At 35.7% G+C, this 27517-nt stretch overlaps 2 protein-coding genes across 6 annotated transcripts in view; both read right to left on the bottom strand.

The window, feature by feature from the left end:
• Positions 1 to 100: 100 nt before the first annotated feature.
• LOC134857303 (vacuolar protein sorting-associated protein 18 homolog) lies at positions 101 to 9363 on the bottom strand. Its single transcript, XM_063873696.1, has 12 exons — positions 8531 to 9363; positions 8196 to 8304; positions 8024 to 8114; positions 7262 to 7421; positions 6699 to 7049; positions 6361 to 6512; positions 5872 to 6100; positions 5366 to 5625; positions 3998 to 4271; positions 1514 to 1698; positions 870 to 982; positions 101 to 443 (listed from the first exon to the last, which is right to left on the bottom strand). Exons 1-12 carry the CDS (start codon positions 9357 to 9359, stop codon positions 269 to 271), a joined length of 2928 nt encoding a protein of 975 aa, XP_063729766.1. The 5' UTR covers positions 9360 to 9363; the 3' UTR covers positions 101 to 268.
• A 2417-nt stretch (positions 9364 to 11780) lies between these two features.
• Positions 11781 to 27517, bottom strand: part of LOC134857301 (heparan-alpha-glucosaminide N-acetyltransferase-like) — a 29955-nt gene continuing 14218 nt past the window's right edge. For 3 of the 5 annotated variants that reach the window (XM_063873691.1, XM_063873692.1, XM_063873690.1), the window contains exons 2-14: positions 20579 to 20691; positions 20381 to 20502; positions 20185 to 20309; positions 19653 to 19837; positions 19342 to 19449; positions 19080 to 19228; positions 15201 to 15352; positions 14745 to 14866; positions 14367 to 14499; positions 13204 to 13293; positions 12821 to 12966; positions 12458 to 12570; positions 11781 to 12103 (exon numbers count right to left, since the gene is read on the bottom strand). In XM_063873691.1, the coding sequence (XP_063729761.1) occupies positions 11925 to 12103; positions 12458 to 12570; positions 12821 to 12966; positions 13204 to 13293; positions 14367 to 14499; positions 14745 to 14866; positions 15201 to 15352; positions 19080 to 19228; positions 19342 to 19449; positions 19653 to 19837; positions 20185 to 20309; positions 20381 to 20502; positions 20579 to 20691 (1737 nt within the window). In that variant the 3' untranslated portion in view covers positions 11781 to 11924. Of the gene's footprint in view, positions 12104 to 12457; positions 12571 to 12820; positions 12967 to 13203; positions 13294 to 14366; positions 14500 to 14744; positions 14867 to 15200; positions 15353 to 19079; positions 19229 to 19341; positions 19450 to 19652; positions 19838 to 20184; positions 20310 to 20380; positions 20503 to 20573; positions 20692 to 22582; positions 25123 to 27517 lie in introns of those variants that run through there. The other 2 variants (XM_063873693.1, XM_063873694.1) reach the window with 2 other exon arrangements.

Genomic DNA, 27517 nt, shown 5'->3' with positions numbered 1-27517 from the left:
AAATTAGGCCCGCTCTGACTTCAACTTTCAAACTGCGGGTCCCATGAACTCTCAGGCGCCTCATATTTTGACATTCAAAAACAGCAAAAAAAAACGTGTTTCTAATTCGGCGACCGAAAAATTATCACTCAATATAATTTATTTCTGATAAATAAAGCTAACTATCAAAATTATAGATTGATTTTGTTCAAGGAAAGAGAAATTTATTTTTAGCTATGTCTTCTTTTCATTTGCTCATTTGCATTTCTCTGTACTAGACAGCTACTTATTATAGCCACGATGCCAGTTCCTCTTCCAGTCTCTCAGGTGGAATGAATGGCTTGTGGATATTTTGGATCATGATCTCTCCACAGAACAGACACTCGGAGGCTACCAGACTGTCCAACTCCTCCCTTTTCGCCTCCAGTTCAGCACCATTGAGCAGTGGGTCAACTGCGTAGCTTCTTCACAAAACACTAACATTGATAATCCAATTCACATGCCTTGTCACCCCCCCCCCCCTCCCACCCGTCGCCCGAATACTGGAATTAAAACTACGAGCCTCAATGCAAATATTAAATATTTTTGGTATGTCTCAAAACAGAGCCTTGTAAAATCATTTATTAATACAAAATTGATGCTTTCTTCTTGATTGGGTGGAAAAGAGCGGGAAAGATTTCATTTACCTAATATTGAGTGTCAGAAATCTTGAAAACGCAACTGATCACAGAGAAAAAAGTCTCAAAAGCAAGATTATTATTCGAAAAAGAAGACAGTTTCTGCCCAATTTTTTAAATTCATTATGACACATTATAATTTTATCGTCATTGAATATTTGAATTATTGAGTAATCCACGCATCAATTATAGCTTCTAATTAATCCCACTCACCCGGTGACTTTGGAGTCAGTCGGTTTCTTTTTCTGCAAGTCTACGTCATTCTTGATTTGCCGCTCCAACTTCTCAATATTTTGCCTCTCCAAACTAGTCACTTCTATCTTCACCTGGTCAAATTTACATCATTTATGAGCCATTCAAAAATCCTTTAACATGTACATTGGCAGATTTAGCTTACAGGCAATTGGACACAGAGACAAAGCGGAGTTTCGATCACTTGCGATAAATTAACATAGCCAATAGACAGTGGAAAAGCGTTGTGTAAAAGGAAACAAAAAGAGATTGACTCATTTTAGAACATTTAGAACTTTCGAATTTTGGAAAAACATATATCACGTTAAGCTCTTTGAACTTGGAGAATCTCTAATGATCGACTTTACGCGGTTTTGCGTTTACGGTTTACATGATCGATACTCTACAAGTTCCCGGGGACAAATAGTTAGTTCCCGATTATAGAAGAATTGCTCTCACAAGGGTTTAAAAATCTGCGACCATTCCCAAAAATTCTTAATCAGGTTCCACTAAAAATTCAAAATTCTAAAACCAACTGACAGGCCTCTCTCTATCAGATTTTCCAATTTTAGGTCAATCGGTTCTTCTGGCTTGAGACATTCGCTCGGTTAAAACTACTTGTTTACCTTCTGGAGTAGACAGTCGGAATGGAATGCGTGTTTGCAGGGGAAGGAGTAGAATGCTCTGAGGAGTAGTTGGTACCCACAGATGGCACACTTCTCGTCTGCCTTGATCACCATGCACTGACTCCTGTTCTCCTTGATCGAACACCTGATCTTCTCCGCACTCTCAGTCGCATTTTCCATTTGACCTGCAAAAATAACGCTAAAATAAGACTTTTCAGAAAAAGTCAAATCAACATGACATCGAAAAGACACTAAGTCGAAAAAACATCAAAAAAATTGAACGTGCCGAAAAAATTACATCTATCAAAATGAACACAGAGGCGAAGCTGAGCTTCGCACCACTTGCGATACAAATATGAATGTTATGAAAATCAAACGGAAAAAATTCAAAAAATCGTCTTTGTCGATAAACATTGCAACAAAAACCCAAAATATCCAGAACAAAATTGCGTGCACCATTAGAAACTCTATAAAGAGCTCCGGGAATTCTAAAAAGAAGCCAAGTTTTCAAAAAACTCCTTTGCGCGGAACTAAGCGGACAAAAATAAGCAGAGGCTAAAATCTAAATTAGCCAAAATTTTCTATTTGCAAGAAAAAAGTATCAACTGGAATCGAACTCGCGGGCTTTGTCGTCTCAAGCATAAGGCTTACAGCAAATTGGAATAAAGCTGAACCATCGAGCTACGGGAACTAAGTCGACTAAAATAAACAGACAGACGATAGTCCGAAAAAGCACAAAACTCAAGTTTACAAAAAAAGGGCCGGCCGGATTGAACCGCAAACCTTTGCCGTCTCAAGCAGATGTTTCCTCTCTACGCCAGATGCGCCGAATGGTTGATTGGACTTGAGTTTATAATTATCCAACGGTAACAAAGCCGAAAAACCAGAGCAGAAAGCCTTCATGCCGAAAGAAATTCGGAAAAATTCTAAACTTAAAAAAAAGTCAAGTCCCTTTTCCCGTCAGAGCACACACACGTAACGACGCAAAATGAGCCCACTAAAGCGATATTAATTAAGCCGAAATGGTCGATATTAATTAAGCCGAAGGAGAAAAAAAATAATTAGGACCGCTATTAATTAGGCCTAAAGAGACAAAAAAAAAGAAAATGAAACTTTAACAAATCGAGCTGGTTAAAATACAACCAATGTGAAAAGCAAATTTCAATTCAGCCGGATTTTTAAAATGCTAAGAACAATTGCAGCTAAGAAATGAGCCTTTTTTAGATGTGGCAACTAAGCCGCCAAAACATGAGCAGGCAAATGATCGCAGAAATTTTTTCGAACCGGAACAAATACCGTTTGAAAAAAAAAACTGGTCCTGCTCAGATTCGAACCCAGGACATTTGCCGTCCTGGGCTTATTCGTTACCTCAATGCTAAGCGTACAAGACACACTACAAATTTTGAATTCAATATGAACCAAGGCACTACCAGTTCAATGAATCCTGTGGACAACGTATCGCAAGGGTAATAAGGCTAGTTTTGGAAAAAAAACGCGCCAAAATAATACAATGTAAAATAAGCATCAAAAGAAATTTTACCAAGCTGCAATTAAGCCGAAAATACCTTAGCAAAAAACCTTCAAGCCGACAAAACAATTCAACGAGATAAAAATTCCAATTTTAAAATTTATCAAGTCCCACTCATCCTCAAAACACACACACAAAACTTCATTTGCCGGTCAAACTAAACAATATAAGCCTCCTGAGGAACGACGCAATTTGAGACCACTAATATATAGGCCGAAACCTATTAAGCCGAAAAAATGGGAACGAAGTTGAAAAAAAATCAAAAAAATAAGACTAAAAAAAGTTATCGAGTCCACCACCCTCAAAACACATACACGCAAAAAAAAAAATTTCACTCGTCGAATGATATAACGCAATATGAGACCACTACGCCGATATAATATAGGTCGAAATCTATCAAGCCGAAAAAAAATGAAATTTTAGCAAATCGAGTTGAAATTTTACAAAAAATGTTAACAAATCGAGTTTTCTTTTTAACAGCTTAAAGAAAACTTCGAATAGAACAGATATTTAAAATGCTAGCACGCACTTTACCGGTGCATGTTAGCACTTTAGTAGCGTTAAAGTTGTTGCTAAGAGAATTCCAGGAAATGAGTCCAGATGAAAAGTGTCCTAAGAACAAAGTTATTTACGGGAAAAATTAACAAGGGTTTATTGGCAAGTGTAATTAACAAGGGTCTATTAAAATTAGCAAGACTAATTAACAGGCGCTTCAGTTCTTACCAGGGTAAAATTCACATGTTCTTTCCTTAAGGGGTAGGGAAACTCTTTACTGGGGAAATAGTTAGCAAGATTCGACATTTCATTGTAAACTTAAACCTGCTTTTTGGATTGTCCAAATTGATTTCATGTTCGACAAAATACTAAGAGTCTAAATCAGATGCATTGCACCACTGTTTATCACTACCGATATTTCGATATAAATCTAGTCATGCTTTCAGCGAGGCTCAACTTACGTTTCAGTGCCTCTATGCTATCGTTGTAGTCTCTCAGAGATGTCAAAATGGCATCCTTGAAATCGTCAATCGTGAAGAAGTCGGGGAAGAATGGGAGAATATCTTCTATTTTGATATGTTCGTTATTCCGAAGGAACTCCATGGCCGATTTCACATCTTTTTTATCCTGGACCACGTAGCGACCTATTTTGAGCCAGAGTTTCTTGATTGACTGGGCTTCCTCGTTCTGCTCCTGGGCGTATGATGCAATCTCCTGGGCAGCAATCAGAGCTTCCTGGAACAACAAACTTGTACAAGCTGGAAAAGAGTAATGAACGCAAATAACAGAAAAAAAATACGAACTTCGAAGAAAAAAATGAATGCCCTCTTAACTTTTTGAATTTCTAGAACACTTTATGATTGGTACTTTGTCGATTAAATTAATCCTATTTGAGAAAACTGTATCAATAATTAAATTTTATATTTCGCAGGGAAATCTGAAAATTAAATTCCATTTTCGAAACAAGCAGTCGATCAAGTTTTTCGTGACCTGACACTTTTGCTGTTCGATAGTGCAGTATGCCTTCCTTTTAACAATGGAAATGAACTGAATTTCAGAAGAAATCAAAATCAAACAAAGAAAAATCAAAACTGAGCGTGAACAAATTTTACGACTTTTCCCTGAAAAAAAAAACAAACAAAAAAATCACCAAGACCTATATAAGAGTCTTCACTAGGTTCATGACTCTTAAAATCTAGCCAAAAGTATGAAAAAAGGAATCTCGCCAAGGTTTGATTTCTAGAAACCATTATATTCATAGCAATGACGTGTGCCGAAATTTTCCTAGAAGGGGCAGCGGCTTTTCAAAAAAATTGAAAATTTTGCGGACCTTTTTTCAGGTCGGCGAGTTGCTTTTTCGAGCTCTCCGAAAATACTATATGGACCCTCTTTTGTCAAAAAATTTTCTGTGCAGTCTACTTTTGCAGTCTCTTTTGTCAAAAAATTTTCTGTGCAGTCTACTTTTTCGAAAAAACAGGCCAAAAAACGGCGTTTTTGGGCACTTTTTTTTGGAAAATTTCGACAAAAAAGTTCAATTGGTCAGCCAATAATCGATGTAGTTAAAGTTATACCAAAGCGACCGACCGCCCCCTCGTCCACCCCACCCCCAAACCCCACCATTCCCCACCCCTCGGCACGCTACTGATTCATAGTGATAACTTCAGCACATAACCAGATCGTTATTAAACTGAGTTTCGCCATGTACGAATAATGCAACGCATTTTAAGCTTTCTCGATGAGCATTTTACTACATTACAGCATAACTCATCAAGAAGCAATGCCTTACTGACTTTTAAATCAGAATTTGAGCAACTGAAGTTTCCACTGACCTCTTTGTTTTCGATTCTGAGCGCCTGATCAACTGCCTCTTCGTACAACTTCATAGTCTTGTAGAGGAATATAGTAGCTTCCTCGTTTCCATGTTTCAAACATATCCTCAGTGCGTACTCCGAGTCATAGTAAGGGTAGGCATTGTCCTTCTGGGTTTCAAGATAAGCAAGGAGCTTCTTTGGCTCGTGCATAGCATACAGGGTTAGAAGACAATTGTGAATTGCAGTGTCCGTGTTCCTCAGATCAGACAGGCAGAATTCTGGAAAAAATCTATCATATAGTGGTTATGTTATATAGTGGTGCAATTTTATACAGCCAATAAGTAACTACTTTTTAAAAATTTGTCGCGACAAAATTGATGATAAACGTTTGTTTTCTATTGTTTTTACGACTGTTTGAATTATGATTTATCAACCAATATCAAGGGATTTCAAAAACTCGCATGGAAAACCACTGCCGAAACCTCTCATTTTTGTATGAGTGGCTTTGAAATCAGATAGCTGACCCAAATAACTAATTGCTTGTCTGGCCACTTTGAAACTGGTGTCCAGCTGGACAATGGCAGGGATGAGATTCTTGGGTTGCAACAGAGTGGCCATTCGCTTCCACACATCCACTGTCTTCACTGGATTCTGCTGCATCAGTACACTTGAGTACTTGTAGAACAAATTAGCCTTCTTGTATTGTGCCAGACGGTCGAGAGCTTCATTGTACTCTTCATTCTCCACCAGATTCTGAAAAGATTTCACTGTTTATTTTAGGGAGAGGAGATACTTCAAAACTGTAAGCAAGATCATCGCTATTTTGACAACAATTCGTAGCAACTTCGAGGTAACTCATTTAAGTTTATTTCAGTGACTCATTTTAATCAGTTTGCCAAATGAATCTAAGCTCAACATATTGTTTTTATCGCGAAATCAGATGAACATACGCTGTTTCAGATCTGAGCGATCTTTAAATAAAGTTTCCTGAAACAGATGTCTGAGACTAGTACCTGTAGCACAGAAGGGTAGTCATTCAGTATCTCAGCTACAAGAGTGAGACTTTCCCTGTCCCCGTGACTCCCCAGCAGATCATAAACCACTCGCATGTTGTTCCGAAGACACTCCTTCAGTTTAACTTCGCGCAGGAATTTGTGGAACTCCTCTAAAAATTAAAAAGCAGAGAAAGTTGAAGCTTACGATTCTTAATTGCAGATTTAGGCCATTTTAAATCAATTTTGGGTGAAATTTCCCACAATACAAGATTTATATCTTTACATCGAGACACTTGGTTCAAGGAGGCTATTCATCTTTAAAGGGAAAAAACTTTCAATGCAAATTTGTAAAGTACCTCGACATGCGTCAACAGTTCCTGATATGATATCCTTCTCATCGGCTAAATGAATCTGCGACAGATATAACTGAATGATCCACATCACTAGCATCGTAATCTGCGCCTTCTCTCCACTTTTCAAATTCGATAACTTAGTACACAAATAGTTCTTCAAAGACATTTTGTCAATCTCTATAAACTTGAGAGCAATCTCCTCAAAAGATGCTTTAGTTCGTGCATACAGATCGGCGCTGTCGTCGAACTGTCCATTTCGGAAGTAGTACTCGGCTTTTCGAAGGTAGATTTCATTCAGTCGATTGGGGTTGTCAGTTCCTGCGAACTTCAAAGCCCAGTCGAAGTTCTCGAGCTCTGAACAAATTTCACACTTCAAACATAACCATGGTTCAATTCTCCTAATCAATTTGCTCGTAATAACAATTACGGTAACCAGAAACACCGGCATTTTTTCAAAATTACAAATTTTCTTCAAGAATTTGCCCTGAACTTTAATCGAATTTTGCAAGTCAGCATACGACAGAAGTTTTCTTGTCAAAATCTTTGTTTGTTCCAATAAAACTGACCTAAATATATTTTCCAGATGAATCGGTCTTCCTGCAGTGCAATGTACTTAGTGATGAACTTGTCAAAGATGAGGTACTGTTCGTCTCTGATGGAGTCTTTGCATATTCCCAGAGAGAAAGAATGAGACGCAGCACTAGGGAGGCCCTCGCTGAACATCACCTGAAACAAAGACATTTTTTCACTTTCAACTAAACAAACGGCATCTTTTACTCACAAAGACGAAGCTGCATTTTCCAAACAAAAGCTATAAAACTGCAAAAATAAAATTAAGGAAAGAAAAAAAAAGAAGAACAAATCTTTGTACCAGAAACGAACCCCTGACTTGAACATTAAGAATCACGATATCGCATCCATCGTCGCTTGACAGTTGTCACACACTGGCCACCAACGTAGCAGAAAAAAAGTGGGCGACGTTATCTGACATTACGCTCAATAGCTAGCTTCTGTAATAACGCTATCGCTCAACTTCAGTTTATTTTTGTTGTTCCTGGGGCAACATACAGCGGATTTTCAACAACAAGGGCTGAAATTTGTGAACTTCAGCTGTCTTGTTTAAGTTCAGCTATCTTAAGAATGAATGACCAGGCTTCAATTACTTAAAGTCAAGAATTAGCAGGTTTGGATCTGCTTAAACGCTAATGAGACTGAAATTATTTCCGCAGCGCATATCTTAGCTGAGTCAAAGTAAACTACTCTTGCACCATCATCAAAAATATGCCAATATTTCTCTAATAATTTTGTGAATATCCGATAAAAATGACCTTTTTGTTGAGTGGACAGACAGCGTGAATGGAACGAGGCTCGTCATACAAAAGCACAATGTGGAATTTCGTGACAGCACAGCCTTTCGGACTAAAACAACAAATCAACCCAAAATTACTATTTCGTCGCTTTTGTATTCTGAAACTTCCTAGACTATGGAATAGATCTTACAGAGCAATGACGTCTGCTTGAATGTCTTTCGGGTACTGAATTATAGAGTGTTTCTTCAGAATCTGATCACTCGACTGTGACTCAACGTTGAACTCGATTATTCCGGGACCTAATTAAAACTAAATGTTGAAGCTTTTTTTCAGGAAATGATTCTTCTAATAAAAAACCGATCACTTCGAACCGAGATATTGAACAGAAACGATGAAACAAAAGACCAATAATTCGCCTGTCTGAAACTCATTTACGCTGAACGTTAAGCGAAGTTAATGATTCACCTTGGTGATTCAAATTATATTACGTATAGCGTTTTGAAAAAAAAAATTGGTGATGCTTGCCTGCAAACCAGTAGAGTTTACTCGGAGTTAGAGACTGACTACTATACAATGGATGTATCTGACTGTTATTGCTAGACACCGAGAACAACAAGGGTAGCACCTTCCTCATGTTGTCACTGTACACTTTAAACACACTCTGGATTCCCAGATCCAGCACTCCGGCCGTACTCTGACCACTGAACATTAGAATTCTATCTTTACTCGCACAAAACACGCAGATCTCATCAGATGCGACCAGAATGAGTTCCATGCTCATAACTGGAATCGGGTCCGCACCCCGCACGTTCGCGTCGGAACCTCTGAACGAGTTTGTGAGCTGGTAAATCTGCTTCGATGATATCAACTCGCCATTGGCATATTCGACTGAAATGATCTCTCCTTTCATAGAACCAACCAGAAAATGCTGACAGCTTTCATTCTGTGTCACTCTATTAAATGCCATACATTGTACTTGTATGTCTTTCAGAAACTTCTGTGCAGTTTTATATTTCTTCATAACTTTCGAAAAGTAGTACGTTTGGTTCATTTCTGTCGTGAACAAAATCAAATTTCCTAAAGGATTTACGAAAATTTTCGATATCGCTTCGACTTTTAGGTCAAAGAAATCTGCAGATGATGAGTCACCAATTATCTTCCGATACAATTTTCGGTCATTTGTGATTCCCAGCGTGAAAACATAGAGCACTGAGTTGGCTATCTGCGCGTGTGTGATGACCGACGTAGGGTCAAGTAGGTCGAAGTCGATTTTGCGCATTGAGAAGAGAGGAGCTTCTATCATTCCGCTTTCATCCAGGTCTCCACCCCCTGAGGATAATCCCCTGTAAGCCATTATGCTGTCTGAAAAGATAAATATCTTAGCATCACCTTTTAGGCTATATTATCGCGTGACGGCGCCCAAATGCCTTGTTAACGTGGTTCCTCTCCCTGATCTTTAAAAATATTCGAGCGAAAAAAAACGATGGATGCTATTATAATATTCCATTTTTGATGCTGTAAATTACAGTTTTCTTTTTTAGCTTAAAAGAAACAAAATATGGCATTTAATGGTTCTTTTTAACTATTTTCAACCGTGGCTGAGTAGGCAAGATGCGCGTCCTTTAACACAAGGTTCGTTGGTTCGAATCATGCTTCGGTCACGGTTGGTGTTATCTTCCTCACCAAGGTGGGACCGGCTACGATGAAACGGAGAAGATCTCTCTACCCCGCAGTAGAAAGGTCAAAAAAATTGAACAGTAAAAAAAGGGTAAAGGACTAATTTTAAAAAACGTTCTCAACACCCTTACTTAATTGCAAAGGTAAAACTCAAGAAACCAAAAAAGATCAAGAAACCAAAAAAGATTATTTTTAAACTACACATCAAAATACACTACTTGTGAAAATGCAAAAACTACTTTGACGGCCAAGATTTAAGCAAACTGGCTTAAAACAGAGTGAAGTGAGAACAATGACACGAAGAAAAGCATGGCCAACAGAACGTTGAAAAAAATTCAATGAACGCAAGGAAACAGGAAAAAACTGACTTGTTCTTTGAAAGAACTTTAACTTTCGATTTTCAAAAATTTGGCCTTAAAGCTCTTTAAATTTAAAGAACAATATATGATTGACACTTTTTTTGTTAAATTAACTCAATTATTTTAAAAAATTGAAAAAATTTTATTCCGCTGGGAAGTCTGAAAATCAGAATCCACTTTCAAAACTAAAAGTTGGTCAAGTTTTTTTGAGAAATTTACACTTTTGCTGATCGATAGTGACGTTTCGCTCCCCTTTAACAACGTAAAAGAACTGAACTTCAAAAGAAATCACGCGTCAAACCGCAAATAATCAAAATTGAACCTGAAATAAATCACCATAACCTAAATAAGAGTCTTCACTAGGCACGACCATTGACTCCTTTTTTCAAACAATTGCCGTAATTTGAAGAAGTTGGTCAATAGATAGCGCTTCGCAAACGGTAAGCGAGAATACGACAAAAAGCAGCTCAGCTCTATAAAGTGCAATAACAAATTAGAAATAAGCCTCGAATTAGTAAAATCGGATATGTCTCGGATTCGAACCTACGACCTAGAGATTATGAATCTCACGCATTAACCACTCAGCCACGGACGCTTCATTGATGACAAACACTAGCCACAGATAAAGCAGAGAACAGATGCTATGCAACTTCCAATTTTGCAGAAACTTCCATATAATGTATTCTTTCAATGAACACTTATTTGCGAGGTAGAGTAGAAAATAAGTAAGGTTCGTTGTAATACACTACGCATTATGTAAAAATCCACTTTCGAAACTGGAACTCGTTCATGTTTTTTTCCTTTTTTCATAATTGGAAAGCGCAGCACTTGCATTCTATAAAGCATGTGCATTGTAGACAAAATTTTTTTTAAAAAATCAAATAAAAAGCTGCAAGATGAATTTTTCAACTTTTCCTGAAAATTTTTTTCCTGAAAATAAACAAAGATTTTACTGGAAAAAAAATTTCCTAAAAAAAACAAAAATCAACACGAGCTTTATTAGATTAATGTCTTCACTTCGTTCAACAAAACTTTGAAAAATTTTGCGGTTGATAGTTTTGTCATAAAAATGACAAAAATTGAGCAAACTGATCAATAGATGAAAGCACAATGTGGGCCAAATGATTCAGTGTTCCTGGTGAAAAATTTGAGCACCTGAAAATAATCTGTTTCATCGAAGATTGGAAAAAAAATAATAAACTGAAGTAAACATTAAAAAACACTGACTTTGTTGAAAAAATCTCTTCGAATTTCAAAGAAAAAAATAGATGCCCTTTGAATTTCTAGAACGATTTATTATTGGCGCGTTTTTGGTAATATTAACCCAACTTAAGAAAATTGGATCAACAGGTAAAGTTTTTATTCCGCTGAAAATCTAAAAATTAAATTCCACTTTCGAAACTAGAAATCGTTCACGTTTTTTCGCGACATTTCCACGGTCGTATTTGGAGAGTGCTATTTGCATCACTTTCAGCATATGAACTTTAATTGAATTCAAAAAGTGCATATATACCTAAGTGCATCAATATTTGAAGACTTTTTCCTTAAAAAAAACAGAAAAAAAAATCAGCAAGATCTATATAAGAGTCTTCACTACGTTCATTACTCTTAAAAACTAATAAAACGAGAAAATATTGAAAAAATAAGACTTGTCCAGAGTAGTTTTTATTGGGGAAAAACCTAATAATAAAATTTTTACAACTTTGGCTAATCTCATGGTAATAAAATTGATTTGAAAATTAAATCGATAAAAGTTTATTCATGATGACTATAACTATATTTACGTTTCAATTTTAAATTTTAATAGAATTGTTAGCACCATAAACAGATACTATACCAGCGACACATCATCAGAATAGATCAAAAAATGGATACGGCCCAGTTCAGACTTTCAAGTAGAACTGTATGTGGTTGCAGTAGCCGGCAATTGCTAGCCAGAAAGCACAGGCGGTGATGTTTTCGATCATGAAAACTTCGTGAGTTGGGTACTGCACTCCCCAGGAGAAGGGGAACCAGCCCTCCAGCAACTCATGGCCCACGTAGAGCAGCAGCGAGTTCATTCCTAAAGCAGCATTCTGGTATCTCAGATCGAACAAACATCTTATAATTTACAAAGAACAAGTCGAGATCCTCCAGAAACTTTTTAATTAGAAATTATTTCGTTGCTATCTACTATTAAATAAACAGCCACAAATGATTCGTAGAAAATCGCATCAAAAGAACCGATTTAGCCAAAAAATTATCTTTGTCTCTTAAAAAGACTAGCGGATGGTCTAGGTTATTTGATCCGAAGAAAAATTTATAGTATTAAACCAAAATTTATTGGAAAAAATCAACGTAAGAGACAATGGCGAAACTGTTCACGCAGCTTGTAACAAGAACGCGAAATTTTTCATTTCAACCAAATTGTGTTTACCTGCATAAGTGAAGGGTGCCCCGTCCCACCACTTGAGCACATCTACCATAATGTAGAGAATAGCGAGGATAGTGAAGCCAAGACAGGCTGTGATCAGCACAAAGGAGAGAGACCTGTAAAAACCAATATTCAGTCTTTAGACAGGGACAATCTAAGATCTTCACAGCAGTCAAATACATTTTTTCATTTCTTCAAAACCGCTTCAGCTCTTCAATTATCTAGCAATCCAAGGCAAATTTCAATAAAAATTTGCTAAAACAGCTCCCAAAAATCCATATTCTCGATAAATAGGGTCCCTATTAGTCATTAAGGTGTCACATTACTCAAAGCGTCAGCTTTCCATTGGATATAAAATTAACCAACCATAGATTCTTGTTCACTGGGATGGGTCCGCTAGTAGTGTTGAGCTGACACAGTCCCCCTCCGAGCACACCTGTTACGATGGCACAGACCAGAAGGCGCAACATCACAGGTTTCCAATGCCAGTAAATGCAAATTACGCGACCCGCCTGATTATCAACAACAGAAGCTTCAATCAACTTCAAGATAATGAGTTTCAAATAGAAAACAGTAGCACAATCTGCGCTATAGCGCACAAATGTGATATGCGTAATGGTTTTATTTTTTCAAATTGAGACTAATTATTTTTTCTATTTTAATTTTATATTGGCTCTACACATTTGGGCGCCTTGTAAAAGGCTGTTCATAGTGAGCAGTTAAAATACCAGAACAATGAAGCTTCTTACATGCAGTCCGCAAAAGGTCAGAAAAATGGATGTAAGACATCCAAGGAGTCCTTCGGGATCATAGGGAAGCACATTGTAGCCATATATTTGCTGAAACAAATAACAACATAGCTAACAAACAAATGGAAAAGAGTCAATAAATGCAAAATTAGACCAATTAGAGAAAACTGAATCAATAAGTAAAACTTTTATTCCGCTGCGAAAACTGAAAATTAATTTCCTTTTTCGACACTAGAAATCGATCAAATTTTTTTTCCGCCATTTCCACCTTCGTATTTGGATAGCGCAATTTGATTGCCTTTTGGCAGATGATTTTCAATTTAACTCAAAAAGTTCGTTTATACCGACGCATAAATGCATTAAACTGTTTGAAAGCAATCCAGTAGTTATTAGAGACAAAGGCGAAGCGGAGATTCGCACCACTTGCGATACAAAAAAAAAAAAAACAAGCCAAAAACTAGGTCATATAAACTTTCATATAGCTCGATAGAAGTTCATTCTGAGCAAACATGCTAGGCACTTGAATTTTCAAAACAGCAACAATGGAACAAAATTTACGAAAAAATTAAAGCCGACAATCTTTGAGCAGAGACAAGTTGAGCCGAAAAAAAATATGAAAAGTAAAAAGAAGTCAGCAAGTGATTCAATTGATTTTGTTAAACTACTTATTAACTAGAAAAAAAGTCTATATTCCAGTTTATTAACGCTTGCTAATCGCAAGCGGAAAGATTTTAAAAGATATAAAAGTCTGAACTACGTTCATCGACTCTCGAAAAACTGGAATTACCGAAACTAACAGGGCTTTAAAATCCTGAAAAACTTTATACTCAGCGGATCTTGTAACCTTATAGCAATGTTTATAGTTATCAAGGTACAAAATTTACATATGCTTTACCGTTGAATACGTACCATATAAAGTTATCAAAGTGGGGAAGAATAGTTAACGAGATTTTGCTCAACATAAAAAACTGAGAAACGAAGCGGCAATTCGTAAGCACAAACGATTAAAGCCCAAAATTAGCTCTAAAACGGTCAAAATTAGCTCTAAAACAAGAGAAAAAATATTAAAGTATAAAAGACCTTTGAAAAGTTGACTCATAAGATTACATAAGGCTCGCATGTGTAAAAAAAAAACGTAACAGCGTCGTAATTTCTTGACCTACCCTTGCAGTTGGGTGTTGATACGTGTGGTCTAGACCAAACACAGTCCTGTCTATGAAACCAGCCACACCACCTGTACAATTTGTCAAATTGTAGTCGGGGTCATACTGAAGGCCTCCGGGTCCAACGTAGCCTCTAAAAATGTATCTCAGAGTCGCCCAGGAGTTAAAAAAATCTGTAGATATTGTGGGGAAAGAATGGTAAAGCTTAAGGTGATTTAAATCTTGACCATTTACTTCCCTTATGAGAGAGTTAAATCAATTCAAGAAATAATGAGATTATTTCAAAATCGATCGCAGAGATCATTACTTTCAGTGAAGGAAGGTTAGAGGCCGACAGAAATTTAGAATTGAAGAATCAAAGATAACTATATGCCGTACCTTGGACATCCATCAATCTGAACCACGAATGTGATAAGAGTCCACACCGCTACCAAGAGCAGCACAACTATCCACTCGACTACAAAGGGCACCAAATCAAGTAGATTATCTGCCACACCGTTCTAAAAAAAAACAGACCATCGTAAAATGAAGTCTATCAAAAGTCAATAAAACCAATCTATGCGGAAATTCACTCAGCTCAAATTTCAACTTTATTTTTTATTTCAGGAACCTAATCAATTCATGACCATGGTCAACAGAAAAATGAAAAAATGCCATTGAACTCAAGAAAATCTTAAAAAAATAATGAATGTGATCAAATCGGAACGTGATCAAAATTAAAAACAAAACTATAAACGACTGAAGTATAAAGTATTGCACAAGATGATTCAGAGATAACGGCGAAGTTACACCTACACAAGCTGCTATATTTTTAAAGACAACAATTTTATGTACTTTGAAGTCGGAAGTGGCTCTTCTGGACAACACGCTGATGTTGGCCTTCTGAGAGTATCTGGCGTTTACAAGGGTAAGTAGGGCTACGAAACAGTAGGCGATGGAAAGACGTTGCAATACGCCCATGATACGAAGTGTGTCCACCAGAACATCTAAACAAATGAGGAATTAATGAAAAGCTGAAAACAACCTAATTTAAAATATTTTTTACACAGTTTACATAATAGATAATGAGTTTTTTTTTATGAAACCTTTTTTGCTTAGGAGCCCACCTTTCTAATTGTCCTCTAGTTTTATATTTTCAGGGTGGTTGGCGATGAGCTGAAATGCTCCTTCAACAGCCCTTCCAGAGAACATATTACGTTAATTTCATTAACAATGTAATGTTTCTGGATAAATGAATTCAAATTCAAACACGTAATAACAAGAGTGTCCAGATGGTGCAAGTAGCACAGAAGGTTCTGAATGCAATTAATTTTGATACATTAAGCATTTTTATACACAGAGGCGAAGCAGAGCTGCGCACCACTGTCGCGTTAACACAAACCTAGCCCTGCAACCTAGCAGACAGAAACTAAGCCGTTTCCTGAAAAAAAAATGAAAAAAAAACTATCACGACCTACATAAATGCCTGGAATACATATATTTACAATTTAAAAAGTAAGCCGATAATTCCACCAGAAAAGCTCAAAAAACGAGGTTTTTCAGGACAAAAGTCTAAAGCCCAGTTACAGTACCCTGGCCAATCTCAAAAATTATAATTTAAACAATTATACATTCATATTAGCAAAACTCGATTATAAAAGAAAACACACGAAAAGACAGAGCAACAATTTTTCAAGGCAAGTCAAATAAGGCCCGGAAATTCTTAACAAAGAGGCAAAGCAGAGTCACATGTCTACATAACTGCGCCACCAACGCTTCATATCCAGAAACACAAGCCACCACTAAAGCGGAAAAAGCAGCTGCTATAAAATTGCCAATGCTAATATGCGATGCAGCAAAAATGCCACTACAAAGGAGAACTAATTTATGCAAATTGGGTCGCAAAAAAGTGGACTCGTAATATTAAAATTCAAACCCCGCTTCAGCCAAAAAGATATATCATTCGACCTTGTACGTGTTTATTATTAATTTTTGAATTATAGTATAAAAAACCCAAATCCATAGTTCCTCCACACTTTCGCTTTTCGGAACAATTAGCCGAAACTTAGGCAACAATATATTAATCTTAGTTTTTTCCTCTCTGAGATGACGGATCTTAAGGTGCTTTCAGCGCTTATCTTAAGGCTAGACACAAGCACCCGTTCAAGATGGTAATAATTACTTAATAATACGTTTATGCAGTGCAATATTTTCACACAGAGGCGAAGCTGCCCTTCGCAAACACTTGTGAGAACACGACCAAAAGAACCTCTATCAAGTGAAATAAGAAAAAGTAGAAATCAGCCTCGAATTAGCAAAAACTCGGCTACGTGTAGGCTTCGAATCTGCGACCTTGCAACTTTGAGTCTCAAGAACTAACCACTCAGCCACAGATGCTCAAATTCCCCAAAAACTAGCCACCAATAACGCAGCTACATATGCTAATTAATTGCCAATTCGATGCAGCAAAAGTAGCACCAAATACAAAAGGCACAATTTTGCAAGTAATAAATTGGAAAGCATAAAGCCACATTATGTATAAATTATGCATTTCAAAAAAAATTGGGAGATACATTGAGTTGGAAAATTTTCGCATTGAGTTGGAAAACATTGAGCGAGCTTTTTATCATTCTACTGCTATTTGAAACACTTAACTTTTTTCAATTCAGTTGATGAATTAAAAATGCATCAACTGTGTTAATTTTTTACTAATCAAATGTTAAAGCACATATGACATTATAATAATTTCGCAGCCTACCGATTCAAAAGTGCCACTAAAAGTAGAACTTTTATCTACGACCCAGGTTGGAAAAAAAAGAAGGTTCGTACTAATACACTCGCTTCGCAAGTGTAAAGGAAACCCAATTTAATACTTAATGGTGGGAAACAGCGAGAAATAAAACTAGTTTTGAAAAATACATGCCAAAACAATAGCATTGAAAGAAAACTTACAAAGCTGTACAAAGCCCAAAAGGGAACGAAAAAATAAATCAAATCCTATATTGTAACAAATCCAGTAGATAAAACTTTAACTAACCTCAAAAGCAAATCTCAACAAAGAGGCGAAGCTTCGCTCCACAAACACTAGCAAGAACACGACAAAAAGCAGCTCTAAAAAGTGCAATAAAAATGTAGCTATTCCGCTACGACTCGGATTCCATCTCCGACCGACCGCGACAGAGATTATGAGTCTCACGCACTAACCACTGAGCAACGGGCGCTTAATTAATCACAAACACTGGCCCTAAATAAAGCAGAGAACAGATTTTATGAAATTTTCAATGATACAGATCGTGATTATAGCAAAACTATCACATAAGTAAACACTTTTAATGAATAATTTTATTTGCGAGAAAAGTTAGAGAAAAGAAAGTTCGCATTACCACACTACGCTGCTCGCTAGTTTAAATGGGACGGATATTTAAAATGCTAACATGCACAGAATATGTGTTGGAGTATTTCCAACAGAGGGAAACAGAAGATGCGTCCGAGAGATTGGTCCATGTATTCAAAATTATCAACTGGAAAAACATCTAGTACCTGTGTAACCGCCAGAATAGGCAGACAAAACATAGCCAACAAACAGCTGGAAAAATTCAATGACCGCAAGTAAACAAAAAAACTGATTTAAATTTAGAAAAATCTCAAATTTCTTTGATATTCTTGAACTAATTTTAATTGAAATTTTTTGATAAAATTAACCCAATTTGAGAAAACTAAAATCAAAAGTAAAATTTTCATTTCGCTGGGAAATCTAAAAATTAAATTCCACTCGAAACCAGAAGTCGATCACGTTTTACGCGACCTTTACACATTTGCTGTTCGATAGAGGAGTATGCCTTCCTTTTACCAAGAAAATGAACTGAACTTGAAAAAAAATCAAAGCTGCTGAAAAAAAAAGAAAATAATCACAACCTAAACAGTCAAAAAAAAATTTCAGAAAAATTATGTTAGAAAAAATTACCTGGAAAAAACTTGACTGAAATAGAAAAAACTCCATATTTGTATCAGATGAAATTTATAAACAGCGCTTTAAAAGGGAAATCATGTACCGAGCGGCAAGAGAGCGACAAACTTTGGGTCGAAACCTGTTGAGCCGAAAACAAAATTGTTGCCATAAAAAATTTCATTTAACTTAAAAGTTTTTAGGACCTATCCAAACTAAAACACATAAGCCCAAACGATTGCCCTCAAAATTACATAACAAAAGCTGACTAAGTCGATATAACATAAGCTAAAACTGTTTGAATATTTAAAAAAAAAAACAAGAACAAAACATGGTAAATTAAAAATTTGTAAAATTTCAGTAGTAATAACTGTTTAATAAAGTAATCCAATAGGACGCTGCCAGATAAAAAAAATGACGTTTAAAAAAACGGAAATTGAATCGACAGAAACTAGGACGAAAACCAGAAACCCGAAAAAAAATTTAGTAATTGTTTTTGAAAAAATAATTACAACCTGAAACGGGCTTGAACTAATTACTGGCTACGTGATAGTTTTTATTTGAATTTTTAAGAAATTGAGCATGTCAGATGAAAGATCCTCGAGAAGTGAAGATTCTGTTGACAAAGTTGTTTACGATAAAAAAGTCTAGTAACCGATTGTAATAACCGTTGTTCATCGACTCTTAAAAACTTTGGACCCATTTGTTACCGACCACGCGAAATCCTCTTTTCTGAAATTTGATTGAAGAAAGATTGGCAGGGAGATCGGAAGAGAGAATGGACTGACCTCGATTGCTGATGATGAGTCCAACGAAGAATAAGATGAGTGTTCTCTTCAGTATCTTGCCCACTGCACTGCGAGGCCTCATTCGCAACTCATTTCCACTCAACGACTTCATTGTGATACTTATCGACACACCCATTATAAACACGAACCTAGAAAACCAACCGTTTACAAAACTCAAAGGCGCACTTTCTTGTAGAAAAAAAAACTTACACAACCTTATGCGCATCCAGTGAGCGATTTGAGGACACTTCATTATGCTTACCATGGAAAGACGAGGTCAGCCAGAGTGAGTCCATCCCACGGCGAGTGGTTGAAGTACCAATAGCCTCCGCCTCCATAATTCACAAAGATCATCAGAATCAGAGACAGTCTAATATGTAAAAACATTCCAATTTCTTAACTCAAAGCTACAAAATCTGCTCACGAAAAAACATTTTCACAGCTCAATACTGCAATTGATTCAGTTCATCAAATACAGGTATTTGATATCTGATTATATCTCTACATGGTCCCAGGATTTGATACCGAAAAAGTATTTTGTTTATCGCCGAAGAATTGAAACAGTACTTTTACCCTCTAAAGGTGTCCACCGACTTCAGCCGTCCGTGCAGACCCGCTCCCAATTGCATCTGCAGTTCCAGTGAAGCTTGTGCATTTGAGGAAGTTAAATCTCCCTGGGCTAATTGTCTCTGACCCGAAAGCTCTGAGGAGAAAGACGACACGAACGATATACGCTCCACATCTGCATGTCCCAGATCCTAAACACCATTGATTCAGATTCTATGATTTTTTTTGCAAGTTGTTAGAACTCTCAAAAACCTGCCATGCTGCAACATAAAATTTAATTTAGTGGTCACTGACTCTACTAAATTTGATCTGCTCGTAGCGTAAAGATGACGTAAGCCGTGAGTAAAATTTACATGAAGGAACTAGGGCAATTTTAAAACCACTGAAATTAAATCCCAGAAAAAGTACTCTTCAATAGATCTTTTTACAGTTTTACTCGTAAGAACCAAATAAAAATTATTTTGAGTACTGATTGAACACCGTGTCATGAAAATATGACCAAACCAGCATTCATTAGAAATTAAAAAACAAAACTTACCGCAGCTGCTTGGCGAGTTTCAAACGATGGGAAGAATACGAAAAGAGATCCATTGCGGTGGAAATGTCTGAACGTCAGAAAGAGAAACAGCAAAACAATGGTATAAAAAGAACCAAAAATCAGACCTGAAATAGCACTTTTGTACATAAATATAACCAACCAAAGTTCATCAAATACTTTTTGCGGCGAGCCTTACCAAGATAAGTTTTGATTTCCTTAGGCCCACTTGTTTTGAACAATGAAAAGCATTCAAAAGCTGTATCGTTGAAATTCGCTAGGCTCATATAAGATGATTCAGCTTCAAACTGCTGGTTTTCACTGAAAATTGATAAACGTTGACAATTAAACTGCTTTTTGAAATTGAATCAAACTTAATTCAAATATATGACCTTACATGCTGCAGGAGCGCGTGACGTTAGCCGCTGTACAACTATAGAAAAAGTCGTATTTGTAGCGCGAATTTACGTAGTATCCGATTGTCATACTTCCCAAGTAAGTTGGCGAACACTAAACATAGACATACAGTTTAGAAGAGCCGTAACTCGGTTTCGTTCAACTGGTTAGTGTGTAATCGACTATATTGTACGCAATTGAAAAAATTATGAAAGGAAAGCAAAAACCAAGGATATGCGGCAGTTGTGCAAGTAGCACAGAAAGTTCAAACAACAATAAAAACTTTTAAAAAAAAAATTTCGTTTTTCTTTCTTCAAATTGGGTCGTCTTTTGAGTGATGTGGTAAAAGGATGTGAACAAAAACCTACAAATTAGGCATGATCGATATTTATGGTAAATTAGACTTATTCGACAGCACTTTTTTTTTCAAAAATGAAAAAATGTCAAATAAAACTGATTTTTTGTCTTTCCGAGCAAACACTAAATTTTTTTTGAAAAACCTAAATTACTGGGAGTAAAACTAAATTTTCACGGCTTAAATAAAAGCTTATGCTTATCCTCCTACTATAAGCTTGCTAGCTCGCTTTATTCGCTCAATATCAGACAAAATCAAAAACTTCAAACCTGTTTTTCTCGACACTGAGAAAATGTTTTGAATAGTTTTGTTATATCGTTCGAATTACGACTTTGAATAAAAGATTTAATATGATATACCGCTCGAATCATTCCAATGATTATTTTTGGTAACTGATTTTGCATAGAAAAAACTAAAACACCCAAAGAGAAAGTTCCTCCATCACTTTCAAGGGTCGGGGCAATCAGATTTCCATGGGATTCGACTCCTTGGTACTTTTTAAGAAATCCATTTTTGGCAGATCGACCCTAAATTTTTTCTAAAGGCGCCTTTGGCGCCAATATATACTCATTTTGAGGGGAAGCGCGCGCCAAAAAAAACGCAATTTTGTCAATATTTTCTGAAAAGTGCCCAAAAACGGCTCTTTTGACTTTTTAAAAATTTGCCAGCGGCGCAGGTAATTGGGCCAAAACAGCGTCTTTTTAGTGCTTTAGGAGAGCTCGGAAAATCAATAAAAAAAGGTCGTCAAAATTTTCGAAAAATTTTTGAAAATCCGCCCCCCAAAAGCAAAAACCCAAAAGATTCAAGCAAAAATCTCAAAGACTAATAAAACGGTAAAATCAAAAATTCCTGAAACTTTCCTGATAAAATTTTGAACTCATTGCATTTTTCGGCTTGTAATAATAAGTTGCATCCGAAAGCTAAGCAAGTAGCACACAGTGTTCCGATTACCTTTCTTTCCTTCTCAGAATTTCTACACAGAGGCAAAGCGGAGCTTCGAAACACTGAAAAAGCGTTGAAAAAAACACATTGAAAAAGCTTGAAAAGATAAATTGTAGGATCGAGTACCGAGCGGCAAATAAGGCAAAAAATTGACTGGGTTGTGTTCAAGAAATGGAAAAATTTCGAAACAAAAACGATTGAAATTTCGGAAAACTGACTTTTATGACCATACCTGCTTTTCTACAAAAAAATTTGGTGTAACCATTTAAGCGGGGGAGATCTCTACACTATGTTCTTCCAATTGAATCATTAACCTCGAAATTGGTGGGACAGTGGTTGAGAAAAGAAAACACGTATACGAAAATATAGTATACCTGCTTCTGCAGGGAAAATTTTCGCAGGCTGTTGTTTTGATTGAACCTACAATCGCATAGCCATATATGCATGGAAGATTCCCATAACCAGTTTTTCGATTGAACTCACAATTTCATAACAGTTTTCATGAAAAAATAAGGACTCGCAGCTTCTACACCAAAAGTTTCGCAACTTGTTCCCTCGGCTGAGTGCTCAATCTCAGATTTAGCAGGACACACAAAAATTTACCAGAACAGTAAAACAAATTTCCACAAAACAGTCAAAAATTTTAATTTATCCGAAAAGCCATAACTTCATCCAGGGCGTAGATACATGCAGCATGAAAACTCTCACCTGTTTTTCGATTGATTTTTCGAACGCATATTTAGCAGCGAAATTTTTGACAGCGAAAATTCAAAAAATTAGAAAAATTACTGTTTTGAGGCCACATCTTTTTCCAATAACAATAGGAAACATTGGCTTATGCAGAAGAGATTCCCGCTACCTGCTCTTTTCATTGAAACCTTAATCACGGATTCAGCGTGGTAATCTGAGAAAAAAAATCCATGAAAATGAGTCTTCGTTGTAAATTTCGATGACCGTTGAAATCGAGTAAGCTAAATAAAAAGACTAGAAAAATACGATGACACATAATATAGAAGCCGATCTTTTCGCTGGTACCAATTTTTTGAAAATCGGCAAGTAATTGTCGTGAAAAAAAAACTGTTTTTGCCCTCAGAACTAAGCAATATGGGTTGTCTAAGCATAAGCCGAAACCGTTCAAACAAAAACAAACTTTTAAAACAAAGAGGCAAAGCGTAGCTTCGTACCACTTGCGATACAACACAAAAATAGCAGTGAAAGCTAGCAGAGAGGAAAAGAAAAACACTAAGTCAAAAAAAAAACACTTCAAAAACCACATAAAAAAATCAAAATGTTGTCTGGAATCATACTCTAATTGCGGAAAACACGTCCATAAACACAATCGACGGCAATTATTGAAAACTCAAATTAAACTTAACCAGCGGCAACTGAGCTGAAGAAACTAAAAAAATTTCCCGTAGAACGTAAAATTGTTGTCATGAAAAACTTTGAATTATAAATTCTATTCTAAGAATTTTAGCATTTTGTGCTATCCGGGATGAAACATAAAACTTATGCTTCCATTGAAATGCAACAAATTAGGTAACTAAGCCGATAAAACATACGCCGAAATCATTTAAAGTAAAATATAACCCGAAAGTTTTTAAGCGAAAAAAAATCCAAAAACAGCAAAATATACAAAGTCAAGGCTAGTAAAATCAAAAATTACAAGAGTAATTCAAAACACTGAGAGCAAGTATATTGAAAATTGCGTACAAAAAAATTAAATTTACGATGTGGCTGAGCGACGAATTCAACTATCAATTCTATGACGTGGTTACGAATTCAACTAAGCCGACAGAGCATAAGCAGACAAACTATAGGCCTACATTTTTTGGGAAAGCAAGATTTTCACTTTGAAAAAAAAAAAACAGTTCCTAGTCAGATTCGAACCAACGGGCTTTGCCATCCCAGGCGTATTCGTTACCACCAGGCTAAATGTGCAAGAACACTACAAAATTTGAATTCATTATGAATCAAGATACAAGTGATTCTGTTAAACAAGTTGTTAACCTGAAAAAAAGTCTTTATTCCAGTTTGATAACGCTTACAAATCGCCAGCGTAAACATACAACCACTCAAAATCCGACTTGGTAAATTGACAAATTACAGAACTTTCTGTTAAGGAAAAAAACTTTAAAATCAAAATAAAATCCATGCTTTATTAAATCAGCCGATAAAAAACAGTAGCAGATACTATAAATTCAATTTTAAAAAAACGGAAAATGAACCGACGGAAACTAGGACGAAAACCTCTAATCCTAATTTAATAAACTTTTTTATTTGAAAAACTAATTACTGAGGGAAACCGATAACACATTTACTACCAAAATGAAGTTAACTTCATAAAGATTTTCAAGAAATTGAGCATGTCTAGAATTTAACAGTTTTGACCATTCAAAGTTAATTGCGAGGAAAAGTTAATTGCGAGTGAGCAAAGTTAATTGCGAGGAAAAAAGTCAAGAAATTGAGCTTTAAATAGAATTTTTTTAAAAAATCTAACATTTGCTATAATCATGCCAGTGACGGAGTACAAATTAGTCTAACGTTCAGTTTGTTTCTCGTAGTCAAATTTGACTAACAAAAAACACCTTACGTCATAGCTACTTACATTCTTCGAGCAGATTGATAGCATACAATGTCGTACGACTATAAGTACAATTTGAGCCGACCTAATTAATTTCACTGCTCGGAGGTAGCCAAAAATGACATAATTTCAAGCTAGCAAACCATCTGCAACAGATATATTTTGAAGATAACAGCTCATACATAAAAAATTAGAAGATGAAAGAAAACACACAGGGTCAAATCTGCACATCGCAAGCACGAGCAACAAAATAACATTCAATCAGATACAAGAACAAGGCATGAAAACAGAATAAACTTTGAAAACTAAAAAAATGGCATAGTACGTGATTCAAATCAACCGCCTAGAGATTAAGAAGCCCATATTATATAGCACACAGGTACATGTCTTCAACGCATCACAAACAGAAGCAGCATTGAGTGGGCTTCAATTCAAAAGTGTACAAAGGGGGCAAAAATGCTCCGTTTTCATGGAAATTAAATGGCATATCTTTTTCTTCAAATTTTGAAATAGATCGAATTAATGTAGAGCATTAGGGCTAATTAGAAAAATTTTTATTAACTTTGAAATCGAGGACTAGCAAAAAAACAGATCCAAAAAACGATTTCACCTGTTCTCAAACTTGGAAACATGAGGAAAAAAACCCAAAGCTGTCTTTACACAAAATTATGTAACATATTGCAGCTCAGACAATGATAGAAGGAAAGCGCCCATGCCAGTAAAGAAAAAATAAACACAGAGGCGAAGCTGAGCTTCGCATCACTTGCGATATAAAATAAAATGCCAAAAATCAAAAGATAATGTCTCAAACGAAAAACTAAATTAAATCTGTTAAAGAAAACGCAGGCTAAAAAATGTCCAGAAAATTTTTCAAGCAATTGTTATCAAAATCAATTATCTAAAATATAAGGAGTATTCGGTAAACACAAACTCCATTCAATTCTTTCTCAACCAATATATAAACGATAAGAAAAAAAATTGGTCAAAACACCGAGATCCAAAAGTAAACAAATACTTTGCTTCAAACCTTGCAACTAAACAATTTGCATATCCTACAAAAACAACTATGTATAAGACAAATTATGTCCGTTATTTGCTATATAATGAGATCAAATTTTAGAAAGAATGCAAACTTGCAGAAATTCTGAACGACTCTAAAGACATATAAAACACAGAGGCGAAGTTGCACTTCGCATACACAAGCAAAAATATGACCGATAATGCTACTGGGAAAAACTGAATGAGTAAGACATTGAGTCTACAAAATTTCTCAAGTGACGCACGCCAATTATAACGCATTATCAGTACCAGTCAATTTAAAAAAAGAAATTTACCAACTAACATTCCTCAATTTATAGAGCAGTCTATTAGGCAGTAATAATAAGAAAAAATAATATGAAATAAAAAAACAAAAAACTTTTTATTTTAAATTTGAGATTTTTTGTAAAAATCATCCCCCCACGCCATATTTACCACAAATTGATAAATTTCGCTCCTAGTAACAAATCAATTATGGCAAATAAGCTTCCTTCAACCAATTTGGAACGATTTCTATGACGGATTAAATCTCCGCTTACGCGTTAACAGCGCGAAATATATCGCGCGTTAATTGTCCCAAATTGGCTATTTTTGAACCACCATAACTTAATGAAAAATGATCACAGGTGAATTATCTTTCCAAATTTAGGCTCAAGACAACAATACTTTTTGAATGATATAAAAAAATTCCGTTAGTTGGAACAATAATATTATGTGTTAATATCTTTAGCATTGGCTGTACTTAATAGCTGGTTATTGATCAAAGTGAACACTTTCAAAATGAAAACATTTTATCGCAACAATATTTGCGACTTAGGTTGGAAAAAAAAGATGGTTCATACTATAACACAAGCTTTGCTGTAAAATTAACGCAATTACATTAAGACATTGAGTCTACAAAATTTCTCAAGTGACGCACGCCAATTATAACGCATTATCAGTACCAGTCAATTTAAAAAAAAGAAATTTACCAACTAACATTCCTCAATTTATAGAGCAGTCTATTAGGCAGTAATAATAAGAAAAAATAATATGAAATAAAAAAACAAAAAACTTTTTATTTTAAATTTGAGATTTTTTGTAAAAATCATCCCCCCACGCCATATTTACCACAAATTGATAAATTTCGCTCCTAGTAACAAATCAATTATGGCAAATAAGCTTCCTTCAACCAATTTGGAACGATTTCTATGACGGATTAAATCTCCGCTTACGCGTTAACAGCGCGAAATATATCGCGCGTTAATTGTCCCAAATTGGCTATTTTTGAACCACCATAACTTAATGAAAAATGATCACAGGTGAATTATCTTTCCAAATTTAAGCTCAAGACAACAATACTTTTTGAATGATATAAAAAAATTCCGTTAGTTGGAACAATAATATTATGTGTTAATATCTTTAGCATTGGCTGTACTTAATAGCTGGTTATTGATCAAAGTGAACACTTTCAAAATGAAAACATTTTATCGCAACAATATTTGCGACTTAGGTTGGAAAAAAAAGATGGTTCATACTATAACACAAGCTTTGCTGTAAAATTAACGCAATTACATTAAAGTTCGAATATGAAACTGATACGCAACGTTAAGAGAGCTGAATCACAACAAAAACAAACCAGAGAAAAATAGAAAAGATCCGTAAAGGAAATGAAAAAAAACCAAAATTCATTTGTTTTCAAAATCTTCAGCAAAAAAATCCTTAAAGTTACTATCCTTAAATTGCTGTCCCAAACAACACCAAACAAATTGAAAATAATCGATTTAAGATCTAAAAAATAAATCGAAAATCCTCCATTCGAGAATTTAAATAAATACTTAAAAATTGACCAAAACATTAAAGAAAGAAACACCCGACAAGTAAGCCGACAAAATCAATAGAGCTGACAAAAAATCAATTTGTATCTGAAAACTTTTTTTTGACAAGAAAAAGTCTGGTAAAAAACCGATTGTAATACCCTTGCTTATCGCAAAGGTAATTATGGCTCGACTCAGGCGCAAAGTGGAACTTCTAACAATAGC

Source organism: Symsagittifera roscoffensis, chromosome 1 (genome assembly GCF_963678635.1).
Source record: "Symsagittifera roscoffensis chromosome 1, txSymRosc1.1, whole genome shotgun sequence".
Classification (NCBI taxonomy): Eukaryota; Metazoa; Xenacoelomorpha; order Acoela; family Convolutidae; genus Symsagittifera; species Symsagittifera roscoffensis.
This window is presented reverse-complemented; position numbering and strand designations above follow the sequence as displayed.